This window comes from Sus scrofa, chromosome 7, assembly GCF_000003025.6.
Source record: "Sus scrofa isolate TJ Tabasco breed Duroc chromosome 7, Sscrofa11.1, whole genome shotgun sequence".
Taxonomy (NCBI): domain Eukaryota; kingdom Metazoa; phylum Chordata; class Mammalia; order Artiodactyla; family Suidae; genus Sus; species Sus scrofa.
The window spans coordinates 42,402,665-42,430,271 of record NC_010449.5 but is presented as its reverse complement, the minus strand read 5'-3'; the positions used below and the strand labels follow the sequence as shown (position 1 = coordinate 42,430,271).

General features: G+C 43.8%; 1 protein-coding gene across 2 annotated transcripts; it reads right to left on the bottom strand.

Annotated features, from left to right (window-relative positions):
• On the bottom strand, window positions 1-25,750 carry ADGRF4 (adhesion G protein-coupled receptor F4). Of its 2 annotated transcripts, XM_003354824.4 has the most exons (11): window positions 25,550-25,750; window positions 22,221-22,277; window positions 18,741-18,849; window positions 17,019-17,073; window positions 14,561-14,712; window positions 12,097-12,348; window positions 8,715-10,094; window positions 6,128-6,169; window positions 5,654-5,713; window positions 3,929-3,985; window positions 1-758 (listed from the first exon to the last, which is right to left on the bottom strand). In XM_003354824.4, exons 3-10 carry the CDS (start codon window positions 18,825-18,827, stop codon window positions 3,938-3,940), a joined length of 2,076 nt encoding a protein of 691 aa, XP_003354872.1. In that variant the 5' UTR covers window positions 18,828-18,849; window positions 22,221-22,277; window positions 25,550-25,750; the 3' UTR covers window positions 1-758; window positions 3,929-3,937. The 2 variants fall into 2 exon arrangements, with proteins under 2 accessions (XP_003354872.1, XP_013851621.1); XM_013996167.2 differs by lacking the exon at window positions 22,221-22,277 and having other exon boundaries at window positions 2-758.

Sequence of the window (27,607 nt, the reverse complement as noted above, 5' to 3'; positions counted from 1 at the left end):
CCAAAAATAAAATGTATTCATTTTTATTTCTAAAATAACAACTGGAATCATTTTACAGATGTAGTGATTTAAGCAGACACACATATACACATACACTTGCATACACAAATAATAATACCTACAAGAATATTTTTTCTATTTCACAAGTAAGAAAAGTAAGGTCCTAGGAGCTAAATTATTTGGCTCAAGTTCTAAAATAGAGTAAAATAATGAACATTTTAAAAAGTCCCCTTATTTTTTTTTCTCCAGTTCCCTATCTTTAGGAAACTTACCATGACTTAACTGACTCCAAAGTAGATTCAATATATCCTCGGCCACCCCACCTCCCATTCCTATTCCCAACCAACCCCTGAACCTGGATCAAGCCCCTGTCCCCCAAAATGCCCAGGATCCACACAGAGGCATGGCAGGCTGAGCCCATGGAACCACTGGACTTGGGGGTAAAGGCAGATCAAGCCCCACAGGAGCCCCAGGCTTGGGGAGGAGGTCCATTGACTTGCAGGTTGAGTCTTAATCTCACCAGCGTTGACCAAGAAACTTCGTGGGTAGATCGAAGGGCCCACCTCCTTAAAGCCCAGTCACCAAATGTTCTCCTCCATTTTTTCTCTGCAAACCTTTCACACTGAGAGCTTAGGTGTCACTCCAGGCAAGAGGGAGGCTTCCAGAGAAGCATGACTGTTCCTCCACATTCCAGCCTTCTTCTCCAGGCACTCAACTCTCAGTCCAGGGCATAGGGCATCCATGAGGAGGGGGGCAGCCTAGGCAAAAAGGTTGAAGCACTGGTTAACAATAAGAATAAGAGCTGGCATGGCTTGATAACTTCTTTTGAACCTGGCCCTATTCCATGAGTTTTGAATGTGTTGGCTTACTGAATCCTGAAACCTGCCCTGAGAGGTATGTACTGTTCTTAGCCCCATTTTACAGATGAGGAAATGGAGGCACAGAAGCATTGAGCAATTCTTCAAGGTCACACCGTAGGAAGGCTATTCTCCCAGCTTTACTTTTCTGTGTCCTTTGCCTTCTGCATGTGGCTCCCTGCAGCCTGAACTCCCTACAATGTGCTCTCTCTCCCTCCTGCCCTAGGTAAGCCTGGTAACTAGAATGACTCTGCTGTTCTGGATTTGCAACTTTACTAGGGAAACCAAGTTGCTTCTCTCAGGGTATTTGTTTTATCAGTTCTCACTGTGGAATGAAGAATGAAGAATTCTTTTAAGCGAATTTTAGGCGAAAACAAATATGTGCTAGAGGCTTCCCAAGAACAGAGGAGCGCGCTTGGCGACGCTGAAATCACACTGAGTAAATCAGGCTCTTGCTGGGTGCTATGAAAGGTACACTCTTGGCATGAACAGCAGACGGCGCTATGCAGCAGTGGTCTCAAGAATGCCTGTCCCCTCCCTCTCCTGCTTCCCACGATGGGATCCCGCAGGTAGGATCTGCATGTGGAGAAAACTTTGTTGTCTTTCCATGGTCCCGGGACCTCCGGGCACACCTGTCCCAACCTTGCTTCTAAGAACAATCCAACCTGAAGTTCCTGGGACATGTGGCGTTTCCAACCACAGGGGGCCCCAATTCTAGGCAAGTCCAATTCTGACCTCCTTGCCTCCTTTCTGGCTCTTGGACTTCAGCCTGCCTCCCGAGACCCCGTCAGCCTAAGATTTTGTGTTCTGGTTTAAAGTCTGAAATAGACCTTTGTGTTGTGGTTTAGCCCCAGCCTGGGCGGTGACCTGACCTTGTGATTCCCAAACGCCTGCATCCTTCAGGTGTAACTCTGCTCTCAACACCCTGGTCATAGCCCTGCTTTCTGCTGAAAGACCTTCCCGGTGCTGCCAGGTCTCCATCCTGGACTTGAGAGGGTCACTTATGGTGAAGTTCCTGTCCCTGCTCTCTGATGCTTATCACGCCCCCACCATGACCCACAGTGTTGGCTGCTGTTTCTGAGTCCTTCTGAATCTTCCTGTGTCCAGACATAAAAAGCCGAGGACCTTAATTATGAGAAATGTAATTGGCATAGGCCCACCCGTGGAGGATACATGGAAAGAATGCAACCCTCAGCCCACTCCCCCCACCACCCAGCTTCACAAAGTAGAAGGTGAAAGTTGAAGAATTGCCTGCTGACCAATTTCTGCCTGGAGAGTTATTAGTGCTTGTCCACCGCCTCCCTCTGCTTCCTCCTAACATTGGGCAAACTTTGTGCACCTCCCCAGCTCTTGTAAGTGGTATAGTCCCTGATCTTGGGGTCTACAGGTTTTCTCTAGATTTTACTACAGCCAACGGGGAATGCCCAGCTAGCTGGAGAGGAGACTTGGCTGTGCCTCATTTCTCTAGAACAACTAAAGGTAGTATTCCCTGGGGTTTACCCAACCCGGGACAGTCTAAGCAGCTTCCCCAAGCAGATCAAATTAGGACCTTAGGAGTTCCCCATTGTGGCTCAGTGGTAAGGAACCTGGGCTCGCTCAGTGGGTTAAGGATTGAGCGTGTGTGAGCTGTGGTGGAGGTCGCAGACATGATTCAGATCCCGCATGGCTGTGGCTGGGATGTAGGCTGGCAGCTGCACCTGAGATTGGATGCCTAGCCTGGGAACTTCCATATGCCGCGGGTGCAGCCCTAAAATGACCAAAAAAAAAAAAAAATTGGACTTTAATGAAAAGATCAGCTTTACAAGGTCTTCTGAACTACCTCTGGATTAGCGACTCATCAAGACATGCTATGGTGATGTTCCCCCGTGGAGGATCTTTGTGGCCTAAGACATGGCGGCGGCGGCGGCGGCGGCAATGGGGGGGGGGGCGCGAAGGGGAGGGGGGAGGGGGTGAAGGGGCGGGGTTAACTCTAAAGTTCTACTCTATCCTCCTCTTTAAAGTTCTAATATAAAAATCCAAACGTGAAGGTGATTAATTAAGGAAAATACGCTAGTGTTTTCCTCTGTTTTCATAGTATCCGCCCATGCCAGTCAACATATATGGTAGTAGAACCCCCCTCCCTCCCTTCCTCTTCCTGGGACCATGAGCCAACGTCCCCAGAGCAGCATGACATCAGGTTGGTATGTTCTGTAACCTTTTAAGGAGGTCCCTTAAAGAGTCTTCCAGCTCTGAGTGTCTCTGATTCCTTGAGTTTGTTTCAACCCTTTGCTTTGTTCCATTGTTCAATGTATGGGCCTTGACTCAGAAAGGAAAGGAATGTAAAAGAGGATGTACCTGCTGCTAGATGTTTAAAAAAAAAAAAAAATCTGAGACTCATCTGCACCCACGCAGAAGGGCCACAAAACCTCTCCACCACAAAACCACACCAGAGTTGAATATCCCTGCCCACATTCCCTATTACCTCTCAGACTTCTGGTTGCCATTTTGTGACTGTAGTGTCCCCTTCCCGGCTGCCTAATATTTGTTTTCCTCTGATTTCACCTGTGCAGAAGTAGGTCTCAGAGGCTGGCTCTGAGTAGGCAGCTAAGTTGCCGCAACCCCACCCACACCCCCTTAGGATGATCCTGAGCCCCAATCTCATTAGACTTGTTGCTTGGTGATTCCAGTCATGAAGCCTTCCTTCTTAACAACGGGGCTATTGTAAGTGTCAACACTCACTGGCACAATGGAATTAAGGTGTGTGAGCGCTGTAAACAGCGTGATGTATCTTGTACCAGAGCAGGTGTAATGACAGCATCCTCTCACTGAGGACAGGAGAAAAAAAAAAAAAGGATTCTTAAGACTTGGTTGTGTAAACGGAGATGACATAGGTTTTAAAGATGGGTGATTTTCATTTATGTGCTGGGCAATAAAGAAGTTTCTGTTCTCTGAAAGATTCCCCCTCACCCCCCCATTCCTTCCCACCTCACTCCAGCATCAAAAAGTTGGCAATAGGAATGGAGCAATGAGGAGTTTGTCACAATCTGTCACAAGTTGCAAGTGAAGCTTCTCCTTGAGTGTTTAATACTCACATCTTATCCTCAACGATTCATTAATTTAGACCCATTGGTTGGGCTTAACGATGCATTCTAAATGGGAAAAAAAAATAACAGTGATGTCGGTGGGGAATGGCATTGGCCAAAGTGCATATAGATTTATAGTTGCGCAGATGCCTGAATAGAGATAAACATGTAAAAATGAAAGCATAAACTGACAACTACACAGAATTAAATGATCATATTTCACTGAGTCTAAGTAAGCAACACCATTATTTTTATGTCTACTAAGGAAGAAAAAGAAAAAACTAACTTGCCAATTAAATCATGACATGCCTCTGATTGTACTATACATTCCGATTTCAGAAATATTCAAATGTGAAAAAAATGCCTATCTTAGACTTGATGAACTATGGCACGAAAAGTTACACTCAGTACTAGCTGACCATAAATTCTGAGTCTCAGTGTGTCAGAAAGATTTTTTATTTGTTTGTTTTAAAGGAAGTAGCTCTTTTTTTAAAAGGGGGGAATGGAGAGAAAGGAGTTCCCTGGCGGCCTAGCAGTTAAGAATCAGGCGTTGTCATTGATGTGGCTTGGGTCGCTGCTGTGGCACAGGTTCGATCCTTGGTCTGAGAACGTCTGCATGCCACAGGCAGAGCCATAAAATAAAATAAAGGCAGTAGTTCTTATCGAGAAACTGTGGTTGAGTAAATTACTTCTTTCTAATTAATATAGTAATGATGACAATTTCAGTTGGTGCTCGAAAAGACAGATAGCTTGGTCAAAAGTCATCTTCAAGGAGTTCCCATCATGGCTTAGTGGTAATAAAGCTGATCCATGAGGACAGGGGTTCGATCCCTGGCCTCCATCAGTGAGTTAAAGATCTGGCGTTGCCATGAGCTGCAGTGTAGGTCGAAGACATGACTCAGATCCCACAACGTTGTGGCTGTGGTGTGGGCCAGCAGCTGCAGCTCTGACTCAACCCCTAGCTTGGGAACTTCCATATGCTGCAAGCGTGGTCCTCAAAAGACAAAAACCAACCAAACAAACAAAAACTATATCCTGTAATAACCTATACAGAAAAAGAATCTGAAAAGGAGTGGATATATGTGTAGGTATAACTGATTCACTTTGCAGTACGTACACCTGAAACTAACACATGATTGTAAATCAACTCTACAATACAATTAAAAAATAAACCTGACCCCCTTGCTGTACAGTGGGAAAATAAAAAAAAAAACAATTAAAAAATAAATAGTTTTTTAAAATGTCATCTTCAAGATCTCTAAATACACAGATACTGCAAGTCATGGCAGTGTGGTTCATTGAAAAGGTCCAAAGCAAAGAGAATGCCAATACTCATGATTAGCTAGGTGGCTTTGGGCAAGTCTCACAAGTTCTCTGTCCTTGATTTCCTTACCCATGAAATGACTGGGTTGGACCATAATCTCATTCCTAACTCATTTCTCTAGTATTTTATGAATCTCTGGTTCTGGGTTTGAGCTGTCTCATCTCAGTGGTCCAAATATCAAGTTGAAATAAACCAACATGGAAAATTCTCTTGAGGGGTCTATTCCATTGACCTTACACTCTGGCAAGGATACTCCAAAGTTGCTGAATGAAGACATGAATGAATGAGATTATACCCTAATGATTCTGTTTGCTAACAACCCCCCAAGAGTAAGCTATCATATTTGTTTCTGCATGACTCTTCTGAGGGCACTGACCCTCGAGAATTGAGAGTGAAAGGAAGAGGCTTACCTCGGCTACCCTTGACCGCCCCTTCAGTGAAGACATCCTCATCCTCAAAGCATCTCTTATCTAAAGAAGCAATGACAGTGAAAGCATGACAGCATCCCAGACCCAGACCTGTGCCCTGAAATGCTGAAGCCAGCAACCCCAGCAGAAGCAGCATCAGATGGTATAGCACAGCGCTTAGAAAACAATGAGTCTTGGATCAAAGTTGAGGTCTATTTATAACTAGATTTCGGGTGAAGGTTAAAATTCTGGTCACAGCTTCCATTCTTTTCACCAGCCACGCTCACACCCAGCCTCCAAATGATTTGAAAAAGGGCAGGAAATGAGAGAGAGTCATTTTTCCCTTCCCCACTCACAGCTGATGCTTTAAACCAACCTCACAATCTCAACTCTACCAAACTCTACTTTCTGATCAACCTCAAGCTCCCCTCAGCCACATGGAAATCATTTACAGTGAGTGAAACAAATTCAAATTACCTTCTGATCCATAACGGTTCCAAAGAACAAGATGAAGAACCCCTGTGACAAAATTCAACAACAGTTGAATGGAGTTGGCATTTCTTTCAAGTCAACTTTATGATTTTGTATCAAGCTTTTAAACAGAGGACGAGTGACGCGTGAATAGGAATACTTTTGCTGCTTTAGGAGTTTTAGCAGTTATATTTATTTTATCTCAAGCAGTGGTTAAATCTATTTTTGGAAAAGCTTTTTCGGCAAAGAAGCAGATAATAACTACTTTAGGTTTTGCAGTCTGTGCAGCCTCTGTGGCAATCACCTCACCTTGGCCACTGCAGCCCCAACGCAGCCATAGGCAAAATGCCAAGCAGGGAGTAAGGCTGTATTTCAATAACGCTGTTTACAAAACCAGGCAGCAGCCTATAGTTTGCCAATTTCTGATTAAAACCATATTAAAAATGTGACCTTGCCAAATTTTCTATTACTCGTCAGAATGGAAAGCAGCCTGACGAAAGACAGCTTCCTGAAAGTGCGAGTTTAATAGCCAAGATGAAGTGAAATGCCTTTTAGAAGGTTCATCTCATCACACCAAGCAAGAAAGACAATAGATCCTTATAGAACCATCTTGATCTTACAGAGGAGAAGTTCGAGGACCAGAGACAGTAACATGCCTGGGATCAAGTAACATGTGTCAAGATCCAGTTCTGTGAATAATAACTGACACTTATTTCACAGAGAACAGCAGGAAAGAGGTATGAGAACGGCTGCCTGGTTAATAGCCACAGTGAGCGGCAAGGGGCCATCTCTTCATACTGTGAACAACGACTGTTATTTCACGAGTCCCCGATCTAGCTGAGGAAGGATAAAAACTGTGATTGTTTTGAGGCAGAACATGTACGTGTAGCCTCACATACCCCTGACCAAAGACTTGTCCTCTGTAAGTGAAGGTCCACTTCTTCCAATGTCGAAACTTTAAGAGACATACAGGTGAAACAGTGGGGAGAGAAAAAAGGAGGAGTTCCCGTTGTGGTGCAGTTGAAACCGACTAGAAACCATGAGGTTGCGGGTTCGATCTCTGGCCTTGCTCAGTAGGTTAAGGATCCGGTGTTGCCGTGAGCTGTGGTAATGAAATGGAGTTTAACTAAAGAACAACCCCCCCTTGGCTAAGAAGGCAGCTGCAAGCCTTTCCAGCTGTGCTCATCACTATGCCACCCTTCTTGTAATAATGTAACAACTGTGTGCTCTCTGTCCAAGCCAGCAGCCCTGCTAATCAGGTACCCAGCATTGCTTATCAGTTCTGCTTCTGTAACCTTGCTTGCTCAGTTTCTTAGGGAGGAACACTGTCTGCTTGGGGATGGGGGAGGTCCGGGATGCTTGCATGGGAAAATCAAGACCTTGTAGTGTATAAACGTTACTGAGAACAAAGACCTGGTGCTCAGACTCTGGAGGTGACTCCTCTGAGCCCGCACCGGTGCTGAATAAACCTTGCTTTTCCACATCTCCGAGTGCTGTTTGTCTCCTTCCACTGCCACGGTTTTTGCAGTTTCCGCAACAGTATAGGTCGCAGATGAAGCTCGGATCCTGTGTTGCTGTGGCTCTGGTGTAGGCCAGCAGTCACAGCTCCAATTAGACCCTTAGCCTGGGAACCTCCATATGCCACGAGTGTGGCTCTGTAAAACAAAAAGAAAAAAAGAAAGGAAAAAGGAGATTCGCACCCAGCTAGCTTGATCATCCAAATCCAACAGGATAATTAACAGGGCAAGAGATGCCAAAGACAGGCACCTCTAAGATATGGAAGGAGTTTTGGCGTTCTACATTTTTCACTTGTAGCCATGTTTTTTTGTTGTTGGTTTTTTTTCTTATTTTTTGGCTTTTTAGGGCTCTCCTGGAGGTTCCCAGGCTTGGGGTTGAATCAGAGCTATAGCTGCCGGCCTACGCCACAGCCACAGCAACACCAGATCCGAGCCACATCTGAGACCTACACCTCAGCTCATGACAACGCCGGATCCTTAACCCACTGAGGGAGGCCAGGGATCAAACCTGCATCGTCCTGGATGCTAGTCAGATTCATTTCCACTGAGCCATGACGGGAACTCCATGTTGTAGCCATGTTTTGTTATATAGCCAGAATAACAAATTAGAAATTAATATTTTATAAGTAAAATATTAGTTAATAATATTAATTAACAAAGCAAGTCTCAGAGTTCCCATTGTGGCTCAGCAGGTTAAGAACCCAACTGGTATCCATGAGGATGGAGGTTTGATCCCTAGCCTTACTCAGTGCGTTAAGAGCCCAACTGGTATCCATGAGGATGTAGGTTCGATCCCTGGCCTTACCCAGTGAGTTAAAAACCCAGCTAGTATCCACAAAGACTCGGGTTTATCCCTGGCCCTGCTCATTGGGTTAAGGATCTAGCATTGCCATGAGCTGTGGTGTAGGTCACAGACGTGGCTCAGACCTGGCATTGCTGTGGCTGTGGCATAGGCTGGCAGCTGTAGCTCTGACTGGACCCCTAGCCTGGGAACTTCCATATGCATTGGGTGTGGCCCTAAAAAGCAAAAAGATAGATAAAAATGAAACAAATAACACAAGCCTCCTGGAACTTACCTGGAAAGCATTGAGCAGGGCAAAGATTATATGGAAAATCAATGAAGTGCCTTTTATGAGGGTAGCTATTCCAAAACCCCAGGTTAGTCCCAGCAGTGGGGTGAGGATGGCCACATTTTTGCTGATCCTCATAATTATGGCCACGTCCTGAGACTTGGAACTGCCAATCGAGGGCCTCTGAGTGTTGACAGCAACCACCAGAACCACAACCAGATTCACAGCCACGATGACCAAGACTGGGATGGCAAATGCTAAAAGGGCTTTGGTATTGTCCCAGTTAAGCCAACAGGCACCACGTCTCATGTAGCCTTTCCCTGGCTCTGTGATAGCAACGGTGGTGACAGCAATGACCAGTGGGCATCCGTAGCCAATGGCAAAGCCAATGGCCATCATGCAAGGCTTCATCATCCTCCGGAAAACGACCAGGATTCCATAGATGATGAGCAGTGCTTTGAAGAGCATCCAGAAGAACAGAGAGAGGTAGAAAAAGTGGCTAAAAAATGTCACCGCAACACACCAGTTGTAGTCCTGGGCCCTTTTGTTCAAGTTCGAGCCTAGGATGAACCACACGTTGGCGGTCAGGAGCGACAGGGCTATGTTCACAATGCACACGTGTCGCATGTAGGATATCTCCGTCACCACTACCCGGGACCACACGGTGGCTTCGATGATCAGACAAAGCATCAAGCTAAAGATGGAGATGCTGAGCCCAACGCAGGTGATGTAGCCCAGGACCTTGTCGTCCACGGATACGGGGGACATGAGAATGGAAAAGGACATCACCGCGTTGGTGTAGTTGCATCGGCATTTCACCCTGTGGGCGACGTCCGACGCAGTTGCGCAGACGTTCTCGTCCCACCTCCTTTTCCTGGAGTGCCAGCCCACACACTGGGCCCGGGCTCTCCGGGATTTGTTGATCTTCTCGAAGGTGAGTAAGACTTGCTTCAGTCTTTCGGGTAAAATCACCGAGAGGACCAGCCCGTTTACAGGCCTGGGAAGACTTGCGTTTCCCCGGTGGGCTTCCTTCAGAATGGCCCCCAGGGTGGGGAAAGCTATGCTGATGGCTTGGGAGGCATTTGGTGGCAGCTGCCACAGCTCTTGCCTGGGAATCTCTATCATTCCTAGGAGATTCCCTGTGGTGTTGTTCACGTTCATGGAGAAGTTGAAACGTCTCTCTGAAGTGTTGTGGCCGATGGGGAACCCTTTGGTCTGGATAAAGAGTTCGTCCACAATGTGCGCGGCTTCATGGGGGAGGCGGAGCCGCCTGGCGAACAAATTCACTGACTGCAGCAGATCTGAGCTGGCGTTTTTGTCCGGGATGAAAGCCCAGTTTGGAATGACTGCTGGGTGGAGGATGTGATTGGCCACTTTGCTGTAGCTCTGCGATGGAGAAAAGCAGATATTATGCTGGGGATTTACACGTGATGGGACAAAGTCGATTTCTAAAATCCGAAATTTCTAACAGTGAAATGATTTGACCTTATTCCAGTATCAATCATTATTGATATTATTCCCTTCAACTTCACTCCTTATTAGAATCGCATGCTCCTGGGCTGTGCTGAGAGGGGAGAACAGTAAAAGAGTGCTAAAAATAAAAAATAAAATGACAAAATAAAATAATGAAATAAAATAAATAAAATAAAATAAAGAAATAAAATAGGACCAGGACCACACCTTGTGGCTCAGCACCTGACACAGTATCTGTGAGGATGTGAGTTCAATCCATGGCCTCACTCAGTGGGTTAAAGATCAGGCAGTGCCACAAGCTGCTCTTTGCTGTGGCTGTGGTGTAGGCCAGCAGCTGCAGCTCTGATTTGACCCCTAGCCCGGAACCTCCACATGCCACAAGTGTGGCTCTAAAAAGACAAAATAAATAAATAAATAAAGTGGCTTTAATTGTATATAAAAAAAATTAAAGAAAATAAAAGAATGAAGTAAAATAAAATACAATTATGAAATAAAATAATTTAAAACAAAAGAAAATGATTCACAGATAAGAGTTACCTGCTTCATTATAGGCCCAGGGCAGCATTCCTAACTGCATTTTGTATAACCCAAGTTTCCATGAGATATTAGTGACCATTTAAGGAGGAGATTGGGAGTAGATTCCACGGCAGTCTACATATGAGAGGTACTGCATACCTCACCCCCACGTCTATCCCCCACTCGAAGGAAGAGTCCCAAAGTTCATTAAACACATTAAAAGCTCTAGAAAGTCCTGCCATAAGGAGACCTGCTTGGCTTTGTTTAACCCAGAATTCCTAAATCTGCTGTGCTCCAGATTCCCCTTTTATTTTATTTTATTTTATTTATTTATGTATTTAGTTCTTTTTAGGGCCGAACCTGCAGCACATGGAGGTTCTCAGGCTAGGGGTCTAATAGGAGCTGTAGCCACCGGCCTACACCAGAACCACAGCAACACAGGATCCAAACTATGTCTGTGACCTACACCAAAGCTCACGGCAATGCCGGATCCTTAACTCACTGAGCAAGGCCAGGGATCCAACTCGCAACCTCATGGTTCCTAGTTGGATTCATTTCCGCTGCAACGGTAACTCCAGCTCCCCTTTTAAAAATGGAACCCCGGAAGTTTCCCTTGCGGCTCAGCAGTAACGAGCCCCACTGGTATCCATGAGGATTCAGGTTAGATCCCTGGCCTTGTTCAGAGGGTTAAGGATTTTGCATTGCCATGAGTGCAGGGTGCAGATGCAGCTTGGATCCTGCATTGCTGTGGTTGTGGTGTAGGCCAGAAGCTGTAGCTCTGATTCAACCCCTAGCTTGGGAACTTCCGCATGCCACGGGTGGTGGCCCTAAAAGCAAGAGAAATAGATAAATAAAAATAAAAATGGAACCCCTGGGAGTTCCCATTGTGGCTCAGAGGTAACGAACCCAACTAGTATACATGAGGATGTGGGCTCGATCCCTGGCCTCTTGCTCAGTGGGTTAAAAGACCTGGCATTGCTGTGAGCTGTGGTGTACAGACAGGCTCTGATCTGGTGTTGCTGTGGCTGTGGTGTTGGCTGGCAGCTACAGCTCCAATTCCACCCCTAGCCTTACATATGCCTTGGGTGTGGCCTAAAAAAAGACCAAAAAAAAAAAAAAAAAAAAATGGAATCTCTGCTAACATTTCTCAGGACAGTTAGGTTCTATAAAGAGTAAAATTTTGGAAACGCTGGAGTAAACACAGTCTAGCGTGCAGCTATCAATTTCTTAAAAACTTCCATAAACTAGAATAAATGAACATGCAAAACTGAAACGAACTGTTATGATTGCTGTGGTTATTGTAGTTTTTTTGCCTGAAAAGTACATTCGGAACTATTGAAATGCAAGATTTTGGAAAAAAAATATTGTCCGTTTTTGAAATGAAATTAGCCAGGAATACCTTCATTTTCTCTTGGGTAACATTATCAGACAAGTCCGCAGAAATATTTTTCAGTAACTCCACTATAAATGCGATATTTCCAGACGTGGCTTCAGCGGACTTCACGGCATCAATTATGCAGGTGTAATCAAATGGGCATTTCTTTTGGATGCCTTGAGCTACACTCTTGATGGGATCCGGAGCTCCAAAGTCAAGGATGTGTACAGGTATAGATGGGGCTGCCACAGAAAGCCGTGTTGCGCTATTTGAGTCCTGTTTTTTTCCCCCAAAAAAAGAAAAAAAAAAAAGATTGTTTTATTCAAATATAATTCAGTAACTAAGGTGTTGGACTAAAGATGTTAAAAGTGCAAATGATCCACAAACAGAGATGCGAGTGGTCCTGAAAAGTGGTTTAGATGTTAAGAAGCAGTGAGGAGATAAGCAGAGTCACAAACAGGCAGGAGATGCCACCCAAATTCCCACAGAGATCAGGATACGGACCGATCTACTGGAATCAGTGTGGACAGTAACATAATGTCTTTTCTATCAAAGGAAACCTTGGTGACTACATTTTGCTCTGGCTCCGGCTCCTGCTGAATCAACCCTGTGACTCCCTTCCCCCATACCTCTTTTCCCAGTAACAATTTGTTTCAAATTAGCCAACCGGGAAGAATGTGTGCCCTGACCTGACCCATGGGAAGGGGACAGGTACATCACCTGCGTCAGGGATAAATAGGGGAGGGTCCTTTGCTTGGCGCGCACGCTTTTTGGAGTACCCGCGCCTTTCTGCAGAAGTAAGGAGTCTTGTCGAGATTTCTCCTTGTCCACGTGTCTCACTTTCCAACACTGACGACCCAAGCCAGAGTTATTGTAATTTCCAACATCAGGACAGGGATATTTAACCCAAGGATGAGAACAAGACAGGTTTCTCCAGGATATGGAGAAATCCGAGAAACAAGGTTTGTCCAGGTATTGTCATGTTTTAACAAAGAGGAGCCACATGGAACTTCAGAGGGGAGTGGCTGAGGAAGGATGGCAGTTCAAACACAGAACGGAAAGACACCATGATTTCAAAAAGTCTAAGAGGTTGCTAAATAGACGTGACTTGCTTCTTTCCTCATTCTTTTACCTAGAATTTCCCAGAATGTGACTTGGGCTAAGCCACAGCAATAATGTACTTCACTTGACTCACTTTCGAATGACAGCATAGTTGCAAGGACATCTCCATGATTATTTAGGCTGTGACAGAGCCTGCAGGGATGCTCCCTTGATAAAACCACCATTACGATGTTAGGAGATTCAGGGAGTTCCCGTTGTGGCTCAGCAGAAACGAATCCAACTAGTATCCATGAGGATGCGGGTTGGATCCCTGGCCTCACTCAGTGGGTTAAGCATCTGGCGTGGCCGTGAGCTGTTGTGTAGGATTCAGACGAGGCTCGGATTCTGCATTTCTGTGGCTGTGGCATAGGCTGGCAGATGTAGCTCTGATTCAACCCCTAGCCTGGGAACTTCCATATTCCTCGGGTGCGGCCCCAAAAAGAAAAAAAAATTTAGGAGATGCAGAGCTCACTGTGCTTCTACAGGATTGGAGGGGAGATAGAAAGAAACAGTTGATAAGTGCAAGGATGTAAGATTTTAATCTGTTTTAATTTTTAAAAATATTGTAATTTAATTAATTTAATTTTTGGCCTTGCTCATGGCTTGTGGAACTTCCCTGGCCAGGGATCAAACTCACCTCAGAGCAGTAACAACAGCCACAGCAGTGACAATGCCTGATCCTTAACCCACTGAGCCACCAGGAAATTCCAGGATTTTTTGTTTGTTTGTTTTGGACCAGACCCGAGGCATATGGAAGTTCCCAGGCTAGGGGCTGAATCAGAGCTGCAGCTGCCAGCCTACACCACAGCCACAGCAATGCCAGGTCCCCGACCCACTGAGCAAGGCCAGGGATCAAACCTGCTTCCTCATGGATACCAGTCGGGTTCATTTCCACTGCACCACAATGGGAACTCATGATATTTTAATTTTAATTGAGATCTGTTGTATTCATTGGATTTCTATTCACTCTGGGACACCCTTTGCTCCTTTCCTTTGGCCAAGTGATTCAAAGTATTAGAAAAAGATAGTAAAGTGAACTTGATTCTAGGCACATTTCATTGCTTAATTGATAGCATAAGAGGCATACAAATCCATCTTCAGAGTTAAAACTTTAACCTGTAAGTATTTGTCATTGTGTAAATGAGTTTCAAATTTTTTTTTGAGAAAAGATTCTAAGAGGGAGAAATGGAGAGAATAGGGAGAGGGGAGAGTAGCTTGAGGAAGGAAGGATAAGAGACAAACTTAACCCACTTTGCAGAATTTCTTAAGTTCAGATCTGAGACTTATTGTCATGCTGAACAGAAAACATTAAAAATGCCTCTACCCTGTCTTTCAGGATTGACTCTGATAGAACTGCCATTAAGATGCAAATATGCAAATGTATCACCTGAAAGAGTGTTTCCACAGAAAGGCTTGTACAGGTTTCAGTTAACTTCTGCCACTCATTTCCATTACAGGTAAATCTAATTTCTCCACGGAAGTGCTGAGCACAGGGCTGGCTGCAATTGGAAGAAGGGGTGCAAGGTCCATGGCATTTCTCTGAAAAGGAGAAGAGAGAGAGAAGCCTAATTAGCATGTCCACACTCTGACATGAGCATCTAACTCATTCTGGGGGTTTGAGGCTGGCTTCCCAGAGGAAGTGACATTGAACCAGGTCCTCAGCAACAACTGAAACCCTGCCAGGCTGACTGTGAAGCTGCGTTCCCGTCGTGGCTCAGCAGTAACAAATCTGGCTAATAACCATGAGGATGTGGGTTTGATCCCCAGCCTCGCTCAGTGGGTTAAGGATCCAGCGTTGTCATGAGCCATGGTGTAGATTACAGATGTGGCTGGGATCCCTTGTTGCCGTGGCTGTGGTGTAGGCTGGCAGGTGTAGCTCTGATGGGACCCCTAGCCTGGGAACTTCCATATGCCACAGGTGTGGACAAAAAAAGAAAGTCTTGTGAGTATTTGGGGCTTGCAAGAAAATTTCAGTGAGTAGAAGTTGCAGATACAGAATCCACAAGTAAAGATGACTGACTAAAGGTGTTCAATAAAATCAATGGAATGTTTTTTAGTATACATATGAAATATTATTCATGATTTATCTGAAATTTACATTGAATCAGACATCCTGTATTTTTATTTGCTAAATATGACGCTAGGCAGAGAGTAAATATTTTCAGCTTTGTGGGCCAATACGGTTTCTGTCACAACTACTCCACTCTGCCATGTAGCATGAAAGCAAAGACCATATGTTAATAATTTGGCATGGCTGTGTTCCAATAAAACTTTATTTATAAACACTGGTGGTGTCTTAATTTTTTTTTTTTTTTTTTTTTTTTTTTTTTTTTTTGCTTTTCAGGGCTGTACCCGCTGTGTATGGAGGTTCCCAGGCTAGGGGTCGAATTAGAGCTGTAGCTACAGACCTACACCACAACCATAGCAACATCAAATCCGAGCTGTGTCTGCAACCTACACCACAGCTCATGGCAACGCCGGATCCTTAACCCACTGAGCAAGGCCAGGGATCAAACTCACAAGCTCATGGTAACTAGTCGGATTTCTTTCCATTGCGCCATAACAGGAACTCCGTGGTGTCTTAATTTTGACCATGGGTAGAGTGAATTGACTAGATGAAGCTGTTGAAATATTCCCAGGAAGAATTGTCTTAGGATAGTGGCAGTGGCACCTACTGGAAGACGTAGGTGATGCTGAGAGCTATGAAGGTGTTGAAATAAATACAATGAGGTGACCAGCGGGCTGTGAGTCAAGGAATGCACTCATATTTATGGCTTAGACAGCTCCGTGGATGACTCCACTTATGGAGAAAGGAAGCAAGTGTTTGCATCTTTCTTTGATATCTACCAAAGTGTATCAATTTTTACAAGCTATTTAAGCAAGCACTTCTCAATTTCTTCATCCCTAGAGTTTGGAGGTAATGCCAAACTTGTCACAAATGTCTTGTTACAAACGTCAAATGAGTCAGCATCTTGTACAGCACATGATCATAAATGCTCAGGGAACATTAGCTATCTTCCGGTCCTCTTTCCTTTTTTCATTCCACAGCTTAGAGAGATGTATTTGCCACCAAAAATGGCCATGACTGTGCAGAGCCCCGTTATCACTAGCGTGGGTGAGAATCACATGATTTTGATACCTTAACAAGTAATGATGCCTCCACAGTCTCTCTCTCTCTCTCTCACTTCTCAAGAGTGACCAGTTTTGCTAACATGGTGTCACTTTAATAGACTTCTCAGCCTCAGAGTGTTACATACATTTAAGCAACCTGATCTCTGTGAATGAAGGAGTAAATGAATCCTGTCCTCTTCCCTCTTTTGCCTCTTGTTAGCTAATTAGTTCAAACAGATTTCCTTTTCGAGTTTTGAAATGGACTCCTGGAGTTCCCATTGTGGCACAGCAGAAACAAATCCGACTAGGAACTATGAAGTTGCGGATTCGATCCCTGGCCTCACTCAGTGAATTAAAGGTCTGGCATTGCTGTGAGCTGTGGTGTAGGTTGCAGATGAGGCTCAGATCCCACGTTGCTGTGCGCTGTGGCCCCTATCCTGGGAAGCTCCATGTGCTCGTGGGTGCATCCCTAAAAAGCAAAATAATAATAATAATAATAATAAAAAAATAAAATAAAATGGATTCTTGTTTCCTATTCTAGAACCCCTGAATATTTGCCAACTTGCTTCATTGACGATGCCATGGATAATTGTATAATTGTAGGAAAATCTACCTGTGCTGCTAAACATTGAGAACTTATTACAGGTGGTCTGCTGACAGGCTTGCAATATCCATGCCCTTCCTTTATTCTGCTCAGTCTTCGAATGGAAGAAGACTGACTTTCAGCCACATACCTTGCAGCCTTCCCGTCTTGAGCTTTCCTTCAGGACCTTGAAGTTTATCTCCCTCCTGTAAAACATAAATCCCAAATGTCTTCTTTACTGTGGGACTCTCCTCTCTCATCTCAACTTAGAGGCTCCATGTGGATATGAAGAGGACATGAGTTCAGGACTAGAAGAAAACTGCAGCTCATAGTGCGGGAACTTGCTGAAGGAAACAGAGATGTGAGCACTGATGGAGACCATGCTCCTTCCACCCCGTGAAGGCTAGAAACTTGACAGTGGTCACTTGGGCTCTGAAGGTCAGTGGATTGGGTACATTTTTTGGAAAGTTTAAATATCCAGGGAGACCACGGTGATGAGAATTGTTGTCGCAAGACATGTTTCTACAATATTTTCTTAACCTCTCTGTTTCTATTTTCTCTGCTAAAGACTCCAGCTTGTCCTGCTTTACTGTACCCCCTCTTCCTGCTTGGAAAACAGTCGCAGTGCTGGTAAATGACTTAAGCTTAAGAACAAAGACCTAAAGGCATAAGTTATTCATGTGCTCAGCTGAATGAGGACATAATGCATTGGTCTAGGCATGATGGACCTGTGCAGATAGGCATGCCGTTTGCACAGCATGATATGTCCTCTAAAGAATAAGAGGAAGATGAGCCTCATGGCCCCAAGGGACTTATGAGGGGTCGTTAGCAGGATATGCCTTAGCAGGGAGAGCCAAGATGCAAACCTAGGCAGGCGGAGTTGCCGCAGATAGGAAGCACAATGATGGTTCTCCAGATGCTATACATAGACAGCTGACCCAGGCTTCCTCAATGCTGATGACTGTTAAATGCCTAAAGCTCAGAATAAAAGCTTAACCATCTATCAGCTATGTGACTTTTAGAATAATAAAAGATCTTTTTAAATAATAAAAAGAACTATATCCTGCACCTGCCACCCCTCCTCACTTGACCTATTCCTAAAGAGCACAATAAAAGCAGTGGGGTATCTTGAGGTGGGGCTCTTGGTCCCTGAGACCTTGAGTCCTCTGGTTCCCACCTTTAATTAAGATAAATGTCTCTGTGTCTTGATTTATGTTAACTTTTTCCTTAAGTTTCACAGCACCGGTTCTTCAGCCCTCACCTGCTGAGCTGGTCTTGGCAGCTTATAACACCCAGCTGTTCTCTGCCCGTATTAACTGTAACTATAAAATGGAACAAATGGTCCACCCCATACTGTATATCCGCAGAGAGGAGGAAATGAGTAGAAGCTAGAAATGAGAGCTAGGTTGCAATAATAGAATCACAAACTCTTTTTGTAGCTATAAAGGACTGTAAACATTATCTAAAAGAAGAAAAAAAAAAAAAAACACCCTTCATGTTATGAGCAAGGAAATGAAGACTCAGAGAAGTGAAGCAACTTGTGCAATTAACAAGCAAAATTAAGGTCTGAACCGAAATTGCCCAACTACCAGGCTAGCACCTCCTCCTCTCAAAAGCCGCCTGTCTACATACTCCATGGCTTGCAAAGTGGTCTTCCTACTGGGTTGTTGCTCCCTATTAAAATAACATGACCTTGTCCCAAGACAAGCCACCTCTCAACTTTTCTTTGTTCCTTTCTTTAGAACACTGCCATAGGAAGGGTAAAATTGTAGTCATTTGAAAATTTCTTTTAAATGACATGTATCATAAATCTAGTCATCTCAGAGAACGAACCGATTTCTCATGGGATCAAGTAAGAAGGGATCAGACTTACTTCTATGTGATGATGAGATCTACGAGGAAAACATTCTGTCTTCAGAAATAACATTAAACAGCAAATCGTGATTGCCTGGGACTTCATTTTCACAGATTTGAATCTTCACCTGCCGTAGAGAACAAAGGTGGAACAAGCTAAATCGGAAAATACTGCATAACTAGTACAACACTTAGCCAACTAACCAACCGCTTGTGACCCCACTAGGTACTCTGAGAGATTCATGCCAAACAACCTGCCTTAGGAACGGGGACCAATATCTACTTCAAGCCAGCTAAAACGTAAAAAGAAGGGAAAGATTTTCCATCCACTGTTGACCATTCTGCAAAAAATAGACGGGAATGATGGAAGCACCAGGAAAGATGGATGTTCACTAAAGCATCATTTCATTTTGTTAAATCCACAAGTTTCTTAGTAGTTACATTTGTCAAGAATTGTATTTGCCAATCACTATGCTACGCACTTTCTTTGCACTAACTCATTTAATCGTATAATATAAAATATTGTGACCTATAGCCAGACAACATTATAATTGGGAAAGATACATGCACCCCTATGTTCACAGCAGCGCTCTTCACAATAGCCAAGACAAGGAAACAACCTACATGTCCATTGACAGATGATTGGATAAAGCAGATGTGGTGCATACATACAACAGAATACCACTCAGCCATGAAGGGGAAAGAAATAATGCCACTCACAGCAATGTGCACAGACCTAGAGATTATCATACTAAGTGAAGTATGTCCGACAGAGAAAGACAAATACCATATGGTATGACTCATATATGGAATCTAAAATATGGCACAAAGGAATGCATCTATGAAACAGAAACAAATCCATGGACATAGAGAACAGACTTGTGGTTGCCAAGGGGGAGGGTGCTGGGGGAGAGATGGAGGGGGAGGTTGGAATTGGCAGATGTGAGCTATTTTACAGGGAGAGGGTGAACAAAAAGGTCCTGCAGCATAGCACAGAAAACTATATTCAATGTCCTATGATAAATGATAATGAAAAAGTATTTTAAAAAGAGTGTGCTGGGGGAAAAAATGTAATTGTAATGTATACATGTAAGGATAACCTGACCCCCTTGCTGTACAGTGGGAAAATAAAAAAAAATATTTAAAAAAATAAATAAATAAATAAAATTTAATTAGCAAAAAAAAAAAGAAAAATACATTAGTAATTTTATAAAGTCAAATAAAAATAATCCAAAAAAAAGAGTGTGCATGTGTATATATATATATATAAAACTGAAAAATTTATATATATATACATTTACATGTGTGTGTGTATATATATATATATAACTGAACCACTTTGCCATACAGCAGAAATTAACACAACATTATAAATCAACTATGCTTCAATTTTGGAAAATATATCAATGGAGAAACTAGTACAAAGCATTGGGCAACTATAAGTCGAAAGTCACTCCAATAAAAAGAAGTGGAGCCAGGAGCTCAACCCAGATGGTCCAGCTGGAGAGCCTCTCAGTGATGGCAAAGCTGGAAAATTCTTTGTTGTTGGGGGCTGTCCTGTGAGCTGTAGGATGTTTAGAGTATCTTTGGCCTCTACCCACTAGATGCTGTGAGCCACCTCCTCCCGAGCTATAACAGCCAAAAATGTCTTCAGAATTGCCAAACGTGCCCCTGGGAGAGAAATCATCCCCATTTGAGAACCACCGTCCTAAGTGGTCCTCCAAGCTTATGGTGTCAAGCAACTGAAAGTAAAATGAAAATACACTGCTGTCTGCTACTGGATCAAACACGGAGACTCCCTTTCATAAGTGGATAGACTATGTACCATGAAATTAGAGGCATTGGAAGATAACTCTTCATCTGCCATGGCTCTGTTTTTTGGTTGTTTTGTTTGTTTGTTTGTTTTGCTTTTTTCTTGGTAGTTCCACCTTTCAAAGCCTAATCTCCAATAAAGTATCTTTACAACAGCTGAAATCCAATATATCATCAAACAGCACCATGATCATCCATCTTTTCTTATAGGATAGTAGTAATTAAGATCCTTTATTGGTAAGAAAATTCCTTAATTCTTTTTTTTTTTTTTTTTTTTTTTTTTTTTTTTTTTGTCTTTTTGCTATTTCTTGGGCCGCTCCTGCGGTATATGGAGATTCCCAGGCTAGGGGTCTAATCGGAGCCGTAGCCACCAGCCTACACCAGAGCCACAGCAACGCGGGATCCGAGCCGCGTCTGCAACCTACACCACAGCTCACGGCAATGCCGGATTGTTAACCCACTGAGCAAGGGCAGGGACCGAACCCGCAACCTCATGGCTCCTAGTCAGATTCGTTAACCACTTCGCCACGACGGAAACTCCGAAAATTCCTTAATTCTAAAGGGTTTTCCTGGAAGTACAGATGCAGCAAAATTAAAATATGGATTTTAGAGTCAGCAGGAGCTAAGCTATAATCTTGTCCCTATAATCTATTGATGACTTTTTGGCCCTATTTTTCTCATCCATGTTATGAAATATAGAATGATCATTTTTTCAACCAGTCAAAATTTATCAAGTGCCTCCTAATTACTGGGAACTGTACCAGATGCTGGGGGTACAGATATGAAAGATGCTGTCCAGTGGTAAAGGACATCCAGTGGTGAACACAGACTAACCAAACCAATAGTGAGGGGAGAGATTACCTAGGTATTGTACCTAGCGGGTGAGGCCAGGCAGAAACTGAGCCTGCTGCAAACGGAAATTTCCTTATGCTCGAATCCATCTGGGATCCATTTAGGATCACAAAGCAAACTTCGGCCAAGAAGCAGACAAAACTCACTTATTCTGGGGAGCTCCCATCATGACTAGCATGCATGAGGATGCAGGTTCAATCCCTGGCCTTGATCAGTGGGTCAAGGATCCAGCATTGCCATGAGCTGTGGTGCAGGTTGCAGATGCAGTTCAGATCTGGGTTGCTGTGGCTGTGGTGTAGGCTGGCAGCTGTAGCTCCCATTCGACCCCTAGCCTGGGAACCTCCATATGCCACAGGTGAGGCCTTAAAAAAACAGAAAAAAAAACAAAAAACAAAACAGGAGTTCCCGTCGTGGCGCAATGGTTAACAAATCCGACTAGGAACCATGAGCTTGTGGGTTCGATCCCTGGCCTTGCTCAGTGGGTTAAGGATCCGGCATTGCCGTGAGCTGTGGTGTAGTTGCAGATGCAGCTTGGATCCCGAGTTGCTGTGGCTCTGGCGTAGGCCAGCGGCTACAGCTCCAATTAGACCCCTAGCCTGGGAATCTCCATACACCGTGGGAGTGGACCTAGAAAAGGCAAAAAGAAAAAAAAAAAAAAACTCAGAGATCTTAGATCAAGCAGAATGGGGCTAGCACCCTTTCTTAGACTAACCATTGATAAAGGCAATAATTAGAGTGAACTTTGCTTTTTGCATAACTGCAAACTACACTGCCTCTCCAAGATCTAACACTATAGTTCAGAGTAAGATTCTCTCTTTGCGCTTTTAATACTCACGTCTTGTCCTCAACGATTCATTAATTTAGATCCATTGGTTGGGCTTAATGATGCATTCTAAACGGGGAAAACATAACGGTGTTGTCAGTGAGAAATGGCATCACCCGAAATGCATATGGATTTATATTTATGTATATGTCTGACTAGAGAGACATGTGACAATGAAAACCTCAAGTACCCAGTTGACACAGCTATGCAAAATTAAATTATCTTATTTCACTGAATCTGCCATTATAAGCAACATCATTACTTTTATGTCCACTAAAAAAAAACTTGCCAGTTAAACCACGACAGGGCACTCATTGTACTACACAATCCAATTTCAGAAATATTCAAAGTGAAAAAAAAAGTCTATCTTAGAAGTGATGAATTATGGCACTAAAAGTCACACTTAGTGCTAGCTGACTATAAATTCTGATTCTCAGTTTGTCCAGAAGGCTTTTTATTTGTTTGTTTTTAAGGAAGTAGCTCTTACTGAGAAACTGTTGATAGAGTCAATGACTTCTTTCTAATTAATATAGTAATGTTGGCAATTCAATTGGTACTTGAAAAGACAGACAGCTAGGTCAAAAGTCATCTTCAAGATCTATAAATACACAGATACCTCAAGGCCAGAGAGGGTGGCTCACTGAAAAAGCCCAAAGCAAGGACTTCTGCTTTTCGCTTAATAATAAACAGCAGTCTAGGTGGCTGAATGGAAGCCAGGCTCCCTGCTCTAACAAGGTTGATTACTTCAAAGAGAGAGAAAATGGTATTTGCTGGCCTCAGAAGCTTAAAGGAAAATGAAGCTACACCCAGAAGTCCCAGAGGGAATGCAACTTGGGATTTAGCTTCCTGGATGAGCAAGGAGCACCTCCCACACCACGACCTGTGCTGGGAGCCCTAATGACAAGGGTTCCACGGAGCGCGAGTCTTACTGCTTTTAGACCCAGAGCCCCAGAGAAAGTAGGCTGCACCCAGTGGGAAAATCAGGTTATCATTAGTCAGGAGGTGAACACGGAAGGACATTCTCTGTCCCCAGCACTCAGCAGAGTATATCACGTGTACAGTACACACTTAGTAAACATTTGTTGGAAAAATAAATAAGCTATGAATGATACCAGCTTCTGAAATTTTTGTTTTAAAATCACCAGGGAACCTTCTTATCTTAGAGGAGCAGATGAACTTATTTGCAACACTAGATAATTCCAGAACCTAGTCATTTAAACAGAAATGTGCCTCAGCCTAAGGGACTCCTCCTTGTTATACTATGTGGAGCCTGATGTGAAAAAGGATTGTAATGTCCCTCCCAGGATGGGCAGGAAACCACGCAGCCAGATTAGCACGGTCAGTGCAAGCGTTTTCCACACCCTCTCCACAAAGCCGGCAACCACAAAACGCTGTCTCCCTAGACAGACCCAGAAGATGCTGGTTCTTCTTCAACACCATCTATGTGTCCCAGCTTCCTTGTACCAGGAGCTGAGTTTCTGAATGAGTTGGAATTCAAAAACACAATTCACCTTCCTGGGACCTGGAATGTACTTCTGATGCTAGATGCTCAAGGGAGCTGCAGCCAATGAGTCACGCAGATGGAGGTGCTCCCGGCCTGTCTGAACAGGCTGAGGGAGGGCTGGCATCAGGACTCTCAGAGACAATAACAGAAGGTGCAGCCTGGGCACTATAACTGCAGTCAGGCAGGAAGGAATGCAGGGAGGGTGGGATCTCACAAAGCTCTTCATGCAAAACAGGTGACCTGGATGGGCATGTCTGTAAACTAAATGGACCCATTCTCAATGTGTTCCTCTCCATTGAACTTCACCCAAGGTGAGAGGGAGAAGCTCTTCTCACTCGTTTGCTAACTTTTTAGATGGCACCTCACCTCATGCTCCTTGGCCAATCCCGTTGATGGGCAGGACTAATTCGGAAAGCATAACTGAAGGGTGAGCTGACCCACATTTGTGTGTGTGTGTGTGTGTGTGTGTGTCTGCCTGCCTGCGTTGCTCCCCTCAGCCTACTTTCCTAACAATATGTTCCATCTACTCCACTAGGGTGATTAGGGCTCTGATTATACAGCCAAGGCGAAACAAGTTGCGTGTGTGTTTCTTGGCCTCAATAATAGAATATATTCAGCCTCTTTTACAGGCTCCCCCTTGCCATGGATGAGCTATTTCATAAAGAGCCTTGGGGAAGAAGAAAGATGCAACAGCTCTGCTCGGATCAAAATCATCTCATCTCGGCTCTTTTAGATGGCGGCCAGCCAGTCTCTTTGCAGCTTGGTATTTGCTCTGGGAATTGCAGTCTGGATTCAAACTCTGTTAAGTTGGAAAAATCACATCATCTCAGCGTTGGGAAGCTTCCAGCATCTCAGCAGCGATCTTGATACTTCTCTGATGTTAAAGCAACTGGGTATGATGGGCAATGGCTCACCCCGGAACGCTCACTGGAGGGCTGACACTAAACAAACAGCACCTTAAGATGCACAGTGCAGAGCTCCCACAATTGACCTCAAGTATACGGAATATAGGCCATCAAAGGGCTTAGTGTTGGCCACTCAGAATGAGAGGCAATGCCTTTGCAGAAAGGTTTCAGCAGTAACTGAAGGAAATGTTTCCTTTTAAGTTGATAGAAAAGCTCTATCAGCCGCACTAAGAAAAGGACCTACTAACGCATGCTTCATCAAAACATCCAGCTTTACACTCAGCCTAAAGGAAGGGAATTGAAAGCTCGTTTGCTCATCCAATTTATCAAGCAAGGGGGACTATCAGAGGACAGAGCCTAATTGCCCAACAAATTAGCCAGTGAGCAAATTAGAGCCTGACTTGTGACTTTTATTTTTTTTATTTTTTTTTTTATTTTTATTTTTTTGTTGTTGTTGTTGTTATTGTTGCTGTTTCTTGGGCCGCTCCCGCGGCATATGGAGGTTCCCAGGCTAGGGGTTGAATCGGAGCTGTAGCCACCGGCCTACACCAGAGCCACAGCAACGCGGGATCCGAGCCGCGTCTGCAACCTACATCACAGCTCACGGCAACGCCGGATCGTTAACCCGCTGAGCAAGTGCAGGGATCAAACCCGCAACCTCATGGTTCCTAGTCGGATTCGTTAACCACTGCGCCATGACGGGAACTCCGTGACTTGTGACTTTTAAAGGAAAATGAATGTACAAGAGACTGAGGAAATAACACCAGCCTTGGGCTAGTCAATCTTTAAATAATGTTAGGGACGATTGCTGCGGAATAGAGCATTCCAGAAAACACCCTCCTAAAGCACACAGCTTCCCACATTGAGAAGATGTGCAAAGACAATCCTGGCTTCAGTAGGAAAAGGTATGGAGGGGGGGCATATGTACTCACGGCATCCAGGAAGTCTAGCAGCCCAACAGGAGGGTCCTCGCTGCGCTCCCCACCTCCTTGCCCCACCATCACTGTGCCCGCCCTGGCACCTCCCGCGGTCCCGTCAGTGCCTGTGATCTGTCTTCTCTGCAGGTGAAAGGGAAGGAAACCAGCTGCCTGTTAGGAGAAGCCAATGTGAGAGCTGTCAACCTGCCCCGGGGTTTCGAGCCTTGTGTAAGCCTGTGATTCACGGCGCAGTGTGTCTGTTAAACACGCCTAAGAGAAATTACAGGTTTCTCTTGTCTGGAGCAAATCCATTAAGATGAGTCACTTGTTTGTCCTTTCATTCCTCCTCTTTATCTCAGATGATCCCATGAGACTCTGTTGCATCTCCTGCGCTGGGGTAATTATTTATTTATTTATTTTTGTTCAAGAGAGTAAAATCTCTTTTATTAGACTCTATTAATATTACATTGATTTATTGGATTTGGTGCTACATTAATAAAATACATTACTGAAGCATAGTGTAAGGTGTATGGTTATCTGAATATACAGACTTAAGACTTTTCCCTTGAAAGACTTCTTTTCTACTTCTGCCATTTAATAAACATATGAGGCCAGTCAGTGAGAAGAATCTGAAAATTATATAAAGAGAAATGAGACCATATTGGCCATGGTGAAATGAACACGGAAGGAGGAACTGAGGAAAAGCTGAACAGCGTTTTACCTTTTCTGTAGATGGAGCTTTACCATGTAGCTTGATTATTTAAAAAAAAAAAATGTTTCTTTAGGGTATCATGTATACCTCTTCTTCTAATGTAAATACATTTTAAAGAGGAATTATCAGGACCCAAGTAATATTAATGATATTCTGTTGGATTCCAAGAATGATGGGTGTTGACTATTTAAGCCAATGTTGAATTCTATTATTATTCACTGGTCAGACTAGGGCAGTTTTAAGTTATTTCCTGTTTATGTTTGGAAAGATAGGTCTTAATTAAGCTTGCAGATATAAAAGTTGTATTTTGGAAGAGTTAGGGCATTTCCTAGATGGGGCACAGGTGGGTAAAAATCAGAGGAGGGTGGGAAGAACTGGTGGGTTGAACTTACTAAGGTGAAATTCTGTATGACTCTAAATTCCTTACTTGCTGTAGGCTAGGGCAGATTTGTTGTTGTTGTTGTTTATTTGTTGTTTTTGACTGATTGCTTAATGTGAACTGTCAGGATCATATGTAAAACACTAATTTAATCCTTCTCTGTACTAATGGGCTTTTCGGTTTGGGTCATCATGCTTTTAAAGGAAAAAGAAGATAATGAGGGAACATGAACCTATAGTGTATAAGAAGCAGTTAACGCACCATTTTCCAAATGATTCTATAGAAAATTAATAAAAGTGCCAGGTAAAATTACGGTATCATATTGAAATGTTTGGGAAACCGTGAGTTAAAGATGAAAGATTTGTTTTCACTAAAATTTTTCCTGGCCTTAAATATGTGTGTTCATTGGGATGCTCTTATGAGGGAGGTATGGTGAGTTCAGATGAATTGAGGCACAGAACACATTTTTGAGGCCTGTTAATAGCTGCTGGAATACTCATCTTAGCGACATCACTGTAGGAAATGTTGGGTTAAAGACACTGATATTGCTTAGCCTGGAGAAGAGGAGAATGGTTTTTCAAGCACTGGGGTAATTAGAACGAGGTGAGTAAGCGCGTGAGGTTGTGCCGCTGCTGTTGATGATTTCAAAAGGCGATCCCACTTTGCCAGTACTGTCGTTGGCTAGGGCATGAATCAGTACATGGTGATCCAACCCCTATCTTCACACCCAGGAGATTTTTGTTTCTTATCTTTTTGAATCTCAAAATTTTATTGACGTGTAGTTGATTTACAGTGTTGTGTTAATTTCTGTTGTACAACAAAGTGATTCTGCTATACTTATACATGTATCCATTCTTTTTTTTTTTTTCTAGGCTGAACCGGCAGTACATGGAGGTTCCCAGGCTAGGGGTCGAATCAGAGCTAGAGCTGCTGGCCTACACCAGAGCCACAGCAACACAGGATCCAAGCTGCATCTATAACT

Bases quoted from the DNA above. Each gene is read 5' to 3' on its own strand.
- ADGRF4 (XM_003354824.4), bottom strand. From the start codon at position 18,827: ATGAAGTCCCAGGCAATCACGATTTGCTGTTTAATGTTATTTCTGAAG. The intron at 17,074-18,740 runs GTAAGTCTGATC...TATGTTTTACAG, and splicing joins GATCTCATCATCACATAGAA to GAGGGAGATAAACTTCAAGG. The intron at 14,713-17,018 runs GTATGTGGCTGA...TCTCCTTTTCAG, and splicing joins CAAGACGGGAAGGCTGCAAG to AGAAATGCCATGGACCTTGC.